Source organism: Vipera berus, assembly GCF_964194415.1.
Source record: "Vipera berus genome assembly, chromosome: 1".
Classification (NCBI taxonomy): domain Eukaryota; kingdom Metazoa; phylum Chordata; class Lepidosauria; order Squamata; family Viperidae; genus Vipera; species Vipera berus.
This window is the reverse complement of record NC_138202.1, coordinates 80,233,790-80,247,625: the sequence shown is the minus strand read 5'-3', so window position 1 is coordinate 80,247,625 and position 13,836 is coordinate 80,233,790. Positions and strand designations below refer to the sequence as shown.

The 13,836-nt window shown below is 36.3% G+C and overlaps 1 protein-coding gene across 2 annotated transcripts in view; it reads left to right on the top strand.

Moving 5' to 3' along the window:
* TTC17 (tetratricopeptide repeat domain 17) overlaps positions 1-13,836 on the top strand; it is a 61,213-nt gene that overhangs the window by 5,439 nt on the left and 41,938 nt on the right. For both annotated transcript variants that reach the window (XM_081344122.1, XM_081344123.1), the window contains exons 2-10: positions 3,314-3,403; positions 4,085-4,254; positions 4,533-4,644; positions 6,560-6,691; positions 7,234-7,343; positions 11,087-11,231; positions 11,510-11,649; positions 11,992-12,152; positions 12,700-12,812. In XM_081344122.1, coding sequence (XP_081200248.1) covers positions 3,314-3,403; positions 4,085-4,254; positions 4,533-4,644; positions 6,560-6,691; positions 7,234-7,343; positions 11,087-11,231; positions 11,510-11,649; positions 11,992-12,152; positions 12,700-12,812 — 1,173 coding nt within the window. The remainder of the gene's footprint in view (positions 1-3,313; positions 3,404-4,084; positions 4,255-4,532; positions 4,645-6,559; positions 6,692-7,233; positions 7,344-11,086; positions 11,232-11,509; positions 11,650-11,991; positions 12,153-12,699; positions 12,813-13,836) is intronic.

Below are 13,836 nucleotides of genomic sequence, written 5' to 3'. Positions count from 1 at the left end.
CTTGACTAGATTAATATATCTCTTAGAATATTGATAAAGTTAATAAGATAAGGATTACCCTTAAAGTGTGTTCTTAGAGATATTCTAGGCATTCAGTAATTTATATTTTAATTAAGATTAGATCTTTTCAAAAAACATTAAAATTTCTTTAAACGTAAAATCAACAGAATGATGCTCTTCAAAAAGACCCAAATTCTCTCTTACTATTTAGATTTATATTTGCATCTTCTGATGGCCTTTTCCAGAATTGGGATGGGAGAAATTACCTGTTAATAATTCGAATTTATACTGATGTCCAGAGGTTTTTTTTTTAACATGTACACTACATAGTCTTAAAAAGAGGGTACTTTGTAATAGTTATCACTATAATAATCCTATTCCTTTAAACTGTTTTATTAGGGGAGTAAAGGGTTTTGTGCTCCATTTAGTATGGTACAGTTAAATTTTTTATTTGCTCTTACATTACCTTGTCCTCATATTCAGTTAGAAATATGGCTGAATTGGACTTCTGGTATTTTGAAAATACAAGTTAAATGTATTAAATTATACACACCCTGACTTAGATTTTTGTTCTAATTAAGCATGGAATAGATCATAATTTAATTTAATTTAATTTAATAATATTTCTATACCGCCCTTCTCCCGAAGGACTCAGGGCGGTGAACAGGGCAAGAATAAAAATACAGGATTACAAAAGTTAAAAAATAATTAAATACATGCCCATACTAAAAACAATTAATACATCTTAAAACCCCAATAAAATAACAATAACAACCCCCCCAGTTCCCCATCAGGCCAGGCCAGCTTGTTCAAAAAAGTATGTTTTTAGCTCGCGGCGAAAGGTTAATATGGCATAGAAATAGCTACAGTACTAGCAATGGACTTCAATTAAAGTAGTAAGAAAATGAGCAGCCTTAAAGCTTTGCAACTACTAGTTTCTTCATCATATATAAAAGTGAAAGTTACCTAAGAAGAAAATACTAATGTCACTGCTATAGTTTCAATAGCTAACGATTCTGTTTTTATCTGGATTCTAAATGCCTTAAAAGTAATATTGCAATATATAGCTCTTGAAAAATAGGTATTGCACAAGTTTTTGAATTTCGGTGAATACAATATCCAACATAAATTGAAAGGTATCAACTGTGGTTTAAGGCTAAGTTACTGCTATTTAATACAACATTTTCTCTTTGGAAAAGAAATCATATTTTCTTACATGATTTATAGTATGTAAACGGAATTGAGAGTAAGGATGATACGTATAAAATTCTGAAGACAATAAAATACGGATTTATTTAATACAAAAGAAAGTCTAGGAAAAAAGTTACATGAAATGTATACTTCTTTAATGCTACAAATATTATATGGTTTTGAGAGTGACTGTTGGGTTAGCTCAGGGGTGTCAAAGTGCCAGCCCGTGGGCTTGATGCATCATAGCAAAACTGCGCCCACCACATTGCCGGCAATAGCAAAAAAGTCGCAACACATCACGTGATGTTGTGAGTTTGACACCCCTGGTTAGCTGAAAGTGTGCTAATAAAGTATGCTGATAACTACCTGAAGCACAGACTAGTTTCCCTCCCTAGATCTCTGTGGAAATCTACTCCAATTCTTGTTCCATAGCTGGATTTTCTTTTCTCATACTTTTCTCCCTCAGCTATACTACCTATCATGTTAAAGTAGTTGAGTCTCTTCGTGTGAACAGTTTATACTCATGAAATGCTTCCCCTTCTAAATATGCATCACCAAAAGACCTTTATGCTGTTTCTTCAGGACCTTGGTCAGCTCACTTGTTAAGAAAAGCAGTAGGAAGGCGCTGAAGTTGTATTCCCTTTACTTAAATTTAACCCATGTGTTGTTTGTTCCCAAACCATGTTCTCATTTGGGGATGAAAACTTTTTTCTTCCGTTTTTAATCTTGTTGGGTAAAAAATATTGTTCTGTCCCTGAAGTGTTAATCACTTGGAAAAAACAATGTGCCATAATTTTAAATGCAGAACTTGCAGAATTTTTAGTGACATAAAAAAAAATCAGAAATTAGATGCTTCTGAAACTAAACTTTTTTTCTGTCTATCAAGTGTACCCATTAATTATTTTTTCCTGAACATTTAATTTCTCACACATTTAAAGCTTTTGAATCCATTGTAGTGTTTCTTTTTTTATTTTTAATGGAACTTACCTTTGAGTATTTGTAATAAAGGTGCACAATCTGCAGCCAAAGAACTGCATGCAGCTCCATTTTTCCAGCTCTCTGAGCACCTCTGGACTGGGTAGAGCCAAAGTTCTGGCTTTGGGGAGGATATTAACCAGGAGCCAGAAGCTCTGCAGAATTTTAAGGCACCTGTTTCATCTCTTAAAATTAAAAAAATATCTGGCTTTTTTTCCTATCTGCAGAAACAGGATGTTTCTAACACTAAATATTTTAATTTGAAACATTTTGCATGGCACTTTTATTTTGTAGTACATTCAAATAAAGAGTTCAGTTTCCTTTCTGAACAAATATTTTTGTTCCAGTCAGTGATCAGATAGATTCCATTTGATTATTGATTATAAGTGCTGCATGTGGCGCTAAAGTATCACTGCAAAAGGGGGGGAGAATAGGGAGGAGGAAAAACTAGTATAATCTAGTTTTAAGTGTTTTAAAACTCTGTTTTAGATGAGCCTCACATGTTTGTATTTTTTTTTATTATTATCAATGTCCATTAGTAGAATTTTCTTTGTTTTTGAATAACAGGTCAGTTAGGGAAAATTTGATCATACCATAGTTTACCTGAAATTCTTTTCCCTCTTTCCAAAATATTCTCTAAAGATCTGTGAATATGCATTCTACTTTCTTTTCTCTTGTCTAGACAACAGCACAGGCCAGTCACCATTTTGCATTTTATTTGTTCAGTTACTATTTTTTCTAGTTTATAACAATGACAAAAAGATACAAGAAGAAGGAATGTGTGTTTGCTAGTTTCAGAACCTCAATGCTATGTAAACTGCAATTCTTTGTTAAGTCCAGAACTGTGCTTAATACCAATTTTCTAACTAGGAATGTAAAATGTGTGAAAATTGAACCCACCATATTTTTTCAGCCAAATAGGAACCATCCTTAAGCTTAAAAGTAAGCTTAAATAACTAAGTTCTGAAGTCCAAGCATATAAAACCAATGCAGCATATAAGTAGTCTTTGATACAGGTCTATGTGTTCATCATTCTTAAGATGCTACAGTGTGATTTAGTAGGTTAGGGTAGTTTATTCAGAAGAATGCAAGAAAGACAGTTTGAAGGAAGAAATCATAACAATGGTTATTTTGGACTGTATTGCAGGTTGACTCACCAATGAATCTGAAACATCCTCATGATTTAGTAATATTAATGAGACAAGAAACAACTGTTAACTACCTCAAAGAGCTGGAGGTGAGATTAGTAAAATGATTTTATTTTCAAAATTGTCGTCTTGGCAAACAAAAGTAGGAAACAATAATTTTCTTTGTCAATATGAATTTGTAGTCTTAAAAATATTCAGTCCGGATGTTTTAGCCTCAGTTCTACATTTTTAGTAGTGTACGTTTACTTAACTATGTTACTTTGGTCATCCAAGCTAATTCATGTCCTTTTTGAGAGTTTAACTGAACTCTTCGAACTGCAGTTGTATAATTACAGGTGGGTGGGTATTGACTTTTACCCTTAATGTTCTTGTGCACATGTATCAGATAAGCAGAAAATTACTTTTAAAAAATAATAAGCCAATTCAATTGCTGATGGTATGGTTAGGTGCAAAATATCTTAATTTTCAGCAGAATTATCTTTGGCAATTTTTTTCTTCAAAATTAAAAATTAAAGTGAACCTAAGACTTAATACTTCTGTTTTAACTCTTACAATCCTAACCGTTCCCAACCTTATAAAACAGGCAGATAAGTTTCAGATCACTAACTCCTAGTAATATCACTGTGCACAATCCCTATATAACTTGAGATTAAGGAACAAGAGACAATTGCCGTGTCATTTTCATAAAAAATGAGTATGTATTTTTGGTGATATTTGTATTTTGAACAATGCATTTTATTTTATTTTGAGGTTTTGTTTTGTTTTTGCAGAAACAATTAGTAGCTCAGAAGATCCATATAGAGGAGAATGAAGACAGAGATACAGGATTGGAACAAAGGCATAATAAAGAAGATCCTGATTGTATTAAAGCAAAGGTGCCCTTGGGGGATTTGGATCTCTATGATGGCACATATATCACCTTAGAGAGCAAAGACATCAGGTACTAAGAAAGCTAATTGTGCACACACAAAAAATAGAAAAGCTGTAATTTAGAAGGAATCTAAATCCATCCCTAGCTAGTAACAAGCTGCTTGGATAATTGGTTTTCATGTTAATTACAGCTGTTTTGGGAGATGGAAGAATGAACAGTGATGTGCTATAGAAAAATACGTTTTAGTAGAGTTATTTTTCCCCACATTCCTTTTCCTAATTAGTATTTTGTATTTTTTTTGTTGCACCAAAACTCTTGTTATTTATTTATTTGTTCTTATGCTTTAGTCCTGAAGATTATGTAGACACAAAGTCTCCTTTACCTCTAGACCTAGAAGAACCAGAATGTACTAAAATTTTAGATCTACCATACAGCATTCATGCATTTCAGCATTTACGAGTAAGTAATTGGTTATATTAGTATTTTAAATACGGCAGATTGAGAAGTTTACAGTTGTGTTATTAGCCCAGTAAAAGACAATTCAGAAATCACAACTGTTTTGATGCTGCAGATCTTTAATTCTCTTTAATTGTTTAAACAACTATAGTATCCTACCTATTTTTTGTATTGTGTTGTATTTTCAATCTTATCTTGGTTTTTGTCTGCTTATAAAAACTCCTGTGCATAAACACAGTTAACTTTATATCCTCCTGAATTATTGAAGGAGCAATGCATTCATGTAGAATAATAAGCCTAAATTTTAAGAGTTTTCAGAGTTGAAACATGATTTCCTTGGAATCATGGTTCCATGTGAATGAATTCAGTTACCTAATATCATTAGGTATTTAGCACATCAAGCCAGAGCTATTATTTCCCATGTCTTTTCTATGCCTTGTATTTCATTTCTGCTATGAATATTTCAGTTCAGTAACTGAACTGCAGCAAGGTGCATGCAAAAGTTTGTCTCTATGAGAGTATGAATATTTTAAGATCTGTATATTTTAAGATCTTTGCCACTTTGGCAAAGAAATCATAATTTGATGTGGACAACTAGATTTTCTAGTTGTCATTGTGTTTGTCATATTATGTCCACTTAAACTAGTTAAAGTCAGTGCACCTTACTTCTGAGTAGACATGCACTGCATCTATCATTTGAAAGATTTCTAAATTATGTTTCAGACCAGTTCACCCCTACCAAGGCAACTAATGTGTTAAACCAATGCAGACTGTAATGTAAATATATTTAACATGCTTCTAAAGTTATTTGATAAAACCATGTATTGTTGATCAAGATGTAGCATTAATGGTTGTTGCATCTGGGTACTTTTCATGATTTTGAGAAGTGTTGCAAATGATCATTTAAAGTAGCTATAGATAGGCCTCGAACCATGAACATTCATTCAGCAACTGAAGTTCTGACAACTTTAAACAAACAATGGTTACAACTGCTCCTCAGAGTACCAACCATTGCAGCATCCCCACAATCACATGATTGCAATCTGGGCTCTTGGCAACTGGTTCACCCTTGAAGCACCCCCCCATGATCACATGATCACCCTTTGTGACATTCCCTGCCAGCTTCTCACATGTATTCCCCAATAGGGAAGATGGCAAGTTGGCTGGGTAAGTTTCTCTCTCCCACCTGAATACCCTCTGCACTCATACTATGCTGGCTAGTCGTGCACCCCTGCATACTCTTTCTGACTTGCACTCTGTCTCTTGTACACTCCGTTGCACACCCTAACCCCCATCACGCAGCCTTCCATGCAGTGCCTCTTTCAAACCTCCTTGTGCACTCTCCTCTGCACCTCCTCACTCCCATCCCAACCCAGCAGAAGCTATTTATCGACCTTAAAGTTGCCTAACTTAATGACTTAATTGTATTTGCTTAACAGTATTTTTTAAGTGGTTTGCTACTGCCTTCTTAGGGGCTGAGAGAGAGCAATTGGTCTAAGGTCACCTAGCTGGCTTTCAGGACTAAGGCAGTACTAGAACTCAGATTTCCCCGCTAGTCCAGAACTTTAACCACTAGAATAAATTTGCTGTCCAAATTATAATAGTTACCTTTTCAAAGCTATTATATCTTTTGTTAAGAGTACAGGCAGGGAAGCTAAATATGGTGAAGCAATAACCAAATTCTATTGAATGGTATTGCCTGGTTTATTGGGTTTTCTATAAAGAATATGACTTTATTCATAAGAATTGCACAGCTCGAAATGAAACCTATTACACCTTGAGAAATATTATATACACACAGTTATGACATAAAGTCTAATTAGGTTTAAGGGAACATACAATTTGGGGGATTGTTTTTTTCAAAAAGGCAAACCATCTTAAGAATTGAAATGCTAATACCTTTCCTCTTTTCGTCTAGGGTATTCAAGAAAGAATTAATCTTTCTGCGCCCTTGTTACCTAAAGAAGATCCTGTATTGAATTACCTATCAAGACGTTTAGGAAGAAGTATAGAAGAGATAGGACATCGCATATACGAAGGTCTCTTGAAGGTATTAGTACAGTCACTACTTTTGCTGTCCTGTCTAAATCAGCATCATCTAGAACAAAGTCAAGCAGTTTTGCAGGCCAGGGCAGCCGGAGGCCTGATTCATCTTTCTGAAACCTTATTTGCCCCTTCTAACAATGACTGCTGAAAATTGACAGTAGTTTCCCATCATTTTCACATGGGAAATTTATGAAGAGAATGGAATAACACTTAAAGAAGGCATATCCCAGTTATAAAAATAAGTCCTCCCCCAAAGCCTAACATGTATTTGTGTGTATGATGTAGCTCCCTCCAGTTTGCAGTTGTCAGTCTCCTCACAAAGTGGAGCTTCCAAAAATTTCCTCACTCTGTTTAAAAGGACTGATGCAGAACAAACATACAACAGTCTAATACCTGAAAAGTATTTGGAGGAAGAACATAATTCGCAACAAAGTTATGATCATATACATAAAGATTATAAACATAAAGTTATGTTTTAAATCTGTTTGGGGCCGTATTTATTTAAAATAACTTCATTTCTTTTCACATGTATTATTCCTTTTACAGAATTCATCTTCTTGGGTTTTATACAATATGGCTTCCTTCTATTGGAGAATAAAGAATGACCCATATCAAGTAGTAGAATGTGCAATGCGAGCTCTACATTTTTCTACCAGGTAAGATACATATGAGGAAGATAGATTAAGATAGATAGGTTTACTAGCAACATAATATAATAAACATATAATATGCAAATTAAGTTAAATGGCTGTGCTTTTCATATCACTTAGGGTTGATTAGAAAATGCAGTTATATCACAGGATATGGGCTTTCATGCACTAACATCATTATGAGGCCTTGGTGTAATTTAATTTCTGAAATACAGTATGAATGGCTAATCTGAGAATTTCAGGGCTGATGGCTAATTAGAATAGAATAGAGCTGGAAGGGACCTTGGAGGTCTTCTAGTCTAGCCCCTTGCTCAAGCAGGAGAGCCTATACCCTCTCAGACAACTGACTGTCTAGCCTCTTCTTAAAAATCTACAGTGATGGAGCACCCATGATTTCTGGAAGCAAGCTGTTCCACTGGTTAATTGTCCTCACTGTCAGGAAGTTTCTCCTTAATTCTAGGTAGCTTCTCTCTTTGATCAGTTTCCAGCCATTGTTTCTTGTTCTTCCCTCAGATGCTTTGGTGAATAACGTGAGCCCCTCTTCTTTGTGGCAGCCCCTCAAATACTGGAATACTGCTATCATGTCTTCCCCTATTTCTTCTTTTCTTTAGACTAGCCAAACCCAAGTCCTGCAGCCGTTCTTCGTATGTTTTAGTCTCCAGGTCTTTGCTCATCTTAGTTGCTCTTTGAATTTTTTCTAAACTCTCAACATCTTTTTTGTGACATGATGATCAAAATTGGCTCAGTATTCCAAGTGTGGCCTTACTAGGGTTTTATAAAGCGGTACTAATACCTCGCATGATCTTGATTCTGTGCCTCTGTTTATACAACCCAGGATTGTATTGGCTTTTTTGCCTGGTCTGCACATTGCTGGCTCATGGTTAAGTGATCGCCCACTAGGACTCCAAGGTCCCTCTCACAGTTACTGTTTTTAAGCCATGTCTTGCCCAGTCTGTACTTGTACCTTTGATTTTTCCTGCCTAAATTTAAAACTGCTTTTCTCCACATTGAAACTCATTTTGTTGGATAGGGCCCATTGTTCAAGTTTTTCAAGATCTTTTTGGATCCTCAGTTTGTCTTCTGGGATGTTGGCTACTCCTGCCAGTTTGGTGTCATCTGCAAATTCAATGAGTTTCCCTTCAGTTCTCTCATCTAACTCATTGATGAAGATATTGAAGAGTACTGGGCCTAAGACGGAACCTTGTGGTACCCCACTGCTTACTTCTCTCCATGTGGATGTAGTGCTGTTGAGGACTACTCTTTGAGTATGTTTTGCCAGGCAGCTACAGATCTATCTGGTGATGTTGTCTATTCCACCTTTTTCTAGCTTACCAAGGAGTAGGTTGTGGTCTACTTTATCAAATGCGTTACTGAAGTCTTAAGCTGACTACATCCACACTATTTCGCTGGTCTATTTTAGTCACTTTGTCGAAGAATGAACTAAGATTGGTTTGGCATGATCTGTTTTTAACTGTTGTGATTCAGCGTCAGCCTGTGGTTCCAGCAGCTGAGTCGGACGATTCTGAAGAGGAGGAGGAGGGGTTTGGAGAGCCTTTGGTGTCAGAGGAAGGGTCTGATGCACAGCAGGACTCTCAGCCTGGCCCCTCCCATCTTGTTCAGACTCAACCGTGTGAGCATGAGGGATTGGAAAAAGACGATCCACAGCTGGCTCTGTTCAGGGATGCTAGGAGCAGGAGGCAATCTAGCAGAGCAGAAGGCAATGAGGCAACTCGGGAGAAGGCAATGAGAAGCCACGCCTTGGGACTGCTGATAAAAGGGGAAAGTGTAGGAGGTGCTGGTTGCTGAAGGCAACCGTTTGAAGATCTTCTGCTAGAGTCCTGGTCTGTTATTCTTGTTTAACTCTTGTTTAACCTTTTGGTTTAAGTCTTGTTTGAACTTTTAGTTTCACTTTTGTTTGAACTCTTTGGAAATAAATTTGGTTGGGTTGTTTCCAGCTTGTTGATTATAAAGGGTTGTCCCTGACATTCAAACAGGGCCAGTCATAGGCTGGAACAGAACATTAACAAACCTCTGCTGGCTACTAGTTATAACTTTGTTTGCTTCTAGTTGTTCGTAGATATGTTTTTTGATGATCTTTTCTAGGATCTTCCCAGGTATTGATGTTAAATTGATTGGTCTGTAGTTTCCTGGGTCCGTTGTTTTTTTTCCTTTCTTTAAGATGGGAACCACATCAGCCCTTTTCCAATCCTTCAGAACTCTGGGATGTAATCTGTCAGGCCCCAGTGATTTATATTTATCAAGGTCGGATAGGTGTTCTCTTACCATTTTCTTGCTTATTTTAATTTTTGTTTCTAATTTGTCTTTTGCAGTGGGTTTGTTTTTGTTTTGTTTTGTTTTTTTGGTATGTTGGGCTATAGTTTCTTTTTGTGTGAAGACTGATGCAAAGTATGAGTTAAGCAGATTTGCTTTCTCCCTGTTGCCTGTTATTTCCTTGCCATCTTTAGTGGACCTACAGTTTCCTTGACTTTTTTTCTTGTTGTTAATATGTTGAAAGAAGCTTTTTTTTATTATCCTTGATTTCTGTTGCAAGTCTTTGTTCATTCTGAGCCTTTGCTTTCCTGACTTCATCTTTGCAGGTTCTGGCTGTCTGCTAATAATCGGCCTTAGGTTATGTGCCCCTCTTTCCATTTTTTGTATTTGTCCTTTTTGTCTTTCAGTTTGTCAGAGAGATCTTTGTGCAGCCATGCTGGTTTCTTCTTTTTCTTTTTCAGTGGTATTGTGCTGGTCTGGGGTTTTATGATCGCATTTTTCTGAGTTTTTCACGCTTCTTGGGTTTTCCCCTTTAGGATTTTCATCCATGGGATCTTTCTTAGGTTCTCTCTGAGTTTCTTAAAGTCAGCTCTTTTGAAGTTCCAGACACTGGTTGGATTGTTTTCTGTTGTTAGTGTTTCTATTATATTAAATTCCAGTATGACGTGGTCACTTTCACCCAAGGTTCCAGCAATTATGTATACTATTACTGTTTGCCCTTGTTCAGTTTCAGTTGGAGGAAACAAATATTAAGATCCTGGAGGAAAAGTGTAATATAAATTTATAAAAGAATACATACACATTTAAATAGTAGTAGTACTTCATCTATGTTTGGCTCAATTGTTTCTTTATTAGCTACTTCTGATGTACAGTAACACTACCAGCTATTTTGAACCAAATTATTGAATATAAATTATATGCCATGATATTTACACAAGATACTATCTACTCAAAGTGCTGTCTTTCAATGCAGCTGAAACTGCAGTCGTACTAACTTCAAAATGTTTCTTTCCTAGGCTAGAATGTAAATGATATAACTTACTTTACTCTGCCAGTAGGGTAATTTTTTTATTAAAATGATTATTATAATTCAGATAGATGTAGCTATGCAAACACCACAGATTCATTCATACTTAATTTTTCATTCTGCTGTTAATTGGAAGTGTTGGCTAAATGGTTGACTTTTTAGCATTAGGTTAAACTAGTAGCCCCATCTACAATAATATCTGCTTTTCAAACCATGTGCTTAAAGGTACTCTTTAGATACAATTTGCAGTTTGAAATAATCCTTCATAATGGATTGGATCAGCAGTTTATCAAGCCATGTGTATAGTTAACATTATAAATTTGAGTGAAATGCATTTTTCCATAGTCTCAGACTATTTCTTTCTTCTGTTGTATAAATTAGAAATCTGTCAGCTATTTAGAAAAAAAGAAAACATAAATAATCGTTATTATTTGTGTCTTTTCTCTTTCAGGCATAATAAAGATGTTGCACTGATAAATCTGGCAAACGTGTTACACAGAGCACATTTCTCTGCTGATGCAGCTATTGTAGTCCATGCTGCTCTGGATTACAGTGATGTCTTCACCAGCTATTATACTTTAGGAAACATATATGCAGTAAATAAGACTTTATTTTTAGTTCTCTTGAATAACCATATTGCATTGTTTTACTCTTACCAATTATTCCGTCTTAAGTTGGATCATTTATATCCAATTAGGGAAGAGGAATAGAAAACTTACTGAACTAATAATGTAACCATAATGTTATCTCCAATATAAGTCACATGGTAAAATTAGTACGGTAATCAAGATGATAGATGAAATTTCAGAACTGATTTGTTTATTATAACTTTATTTCAGCTGACAAACCTTTTTCCTTCTCAATCTTTTTTCAGATGCTTGGGGAATACAACCACTCAGTTTTATGTTATGATCATGCTTTACAGGCCAAGCCAGGGTTTGAGCAAGCAATTAAAAGGAAGCATGCTGTCCTATGCCAGCAAAAGCTTGAGCAGAAACTTGAAGCTCAACATAGGTAGGCCTTTCTTCATTCTATAGTCATCCGAGGAAAACTAGTGGCTTTCTGCACTTACATCATATTTAACTATTCTTGTATCAGTTGTATTTTTATTGTGATTTAAAATAACATATAACCTTATTTTTTAAAAAAAATCATTTAAAATTCATTCTTGTTTTTTTCTTGGTTTACTTTTCAGTTTAACATTGTTATTTTTGAGGCAAAATAAAATTAAAAAGTAATATACAATTGGGTGTATACAATTGGGTGTAGTAACAACAATGTAAAACAATACATCAAAATTAATACCAGAGTTAATTTAAAGCAAGTTGAATGGAATTTTCTCTGTTGTTTTTCAAGATCACTTCAGCGAACATTAAATGAATTGAAAGAATATCAGAAGCAACATGACCATTATTTGAGGCAGCAGGAAATCTTAGAAAAGCACAAACTGATTCAGGAAGAGCAGATCCTGAGGAATATTATCCATGAAACACAGATGGCAAAAGAGGCACAATTAGGTATCTGTTTATATAATAAATGCTCATAAAAAACATGCACACACATCACTGTATAAACAATTCTTTCCTGTTTCAGGAAAACCAAGGTTTCTGTATTCAAATACACATTGAGCAGAATACTTCATAAATAATTGTTAGCATGATTTTTAAAAATGCATATTGTTAAGTTCAGTTTTATTTAAGCAACGTCAGCATTACTTTTCAGATAAACATTTATAGAAACGTGAAGGCTTTCAGAATCTCATTTCAAGCATTAAGTCCTTGTATTCTCAGAAAGCCACTTTGCAAGGTCATGGGGACTATTTGTAGCAACATCTTCTAAGTTGTGACTTCCTTCTGAAGTTGATAACTACATTGTACAGAAGGCATCTCTCTAAAGTCATATCTATAAACTTTCAAAATGGGAACGCTCTGAAATATTTAGAATTACAGAGAAATCTAAACTATGCTGAAAATTTTTGTCCTGTAGCTCATTATAGCCGTTGCCAAACAGATATTTCTAAATATTCTTTATCCATCCATCCATCTATGTTTTTGTATCTTGCAGGAAACCATCAGATTTGTCGTTTGGGCAATCAGCAGCACAGCTTGCATTGCCAGTGGGACCAACCAGTCCGTTATCACCGTGCTGACATGTTTGAAAATGTTGAATATGTTGAGGTTTGTCTACACTGAATTTGAATTTGTGATCCATGATTTGTAAAGGTGAACAAAAGTCATCATGAGATGCCTAAAAGTGGGGGGAGGGGGGTTAATCTGTTTCCATGAAGTTACCAGTAGTAAGGCTTTTAAACAAAATTTAGAAATGCCAGTGTCTAACCTGCTCCCCAAAACTCTATTTGGACTCTTAAGTTCCATCCTCTACATCAGTGGTGGCGAACCTATGGCACGCGTGCCAGAGGTGGCACTCAGAGCCCTCTCTGTTGGCGCCACTGCCACCAGCAGCAGGTCCATCAGGCCACCACCACTGCCTGGAGCAGGAGCCCCGCCCAGCACAAAGGAGGCAAAGCAGCCAACTTGCAAGCTCGAGCAGAGATGGTAGAGCAGAGGTCACCAACCATTGTCGATTGATGGGCTGGAAGAAAAGGGAGAGGGAAGCATTTTATATGCATGCATGCACGCACGGGGCTACGAGCACGCACACGCTGCAAATGGGGTGAGTTTAGTGCCTTCGTGATACTAGCCCTGCCCCATTCTTCCATGGTGCAGCGTCTTGTATCTGCACCCCGCAGTGCTGCGGTGGCCATTTTTGCCCCTTGCAGCACAGTGGCCCATTTTTGTGCCCCCGGATTTTGCATGCCAGAGGCGGCACTCAGAGGCGCCTCCCTGCCCCCCCCCTGAGGGCACCACAATGCTGATGCGGCCCTGGCACTTTGCGATAAATGGGTTTGGGGTTGTGGTTTGGGCACTCTAAAAGGTTCGCCATCACTGCTCTACATGATACCTGAGCACTACAAACATATACCTGAATCTGATGGAATTATTCCATGGTATCCTTTAATGTGAGCTTAATCTCTGTTAGAGAAAATAATCTTTTCTAGTTCTCAATGCCCAAATGAAACTAGTGGCTTTTTCAGAGAGTCTTCTGACATAAACGTCCACTTTCTATAAAAATATATTGCCACATGCCTTTAACTCATGAAAAAAATGGAGATTCTACAGTTCCATGACAAGTGAAGATAGG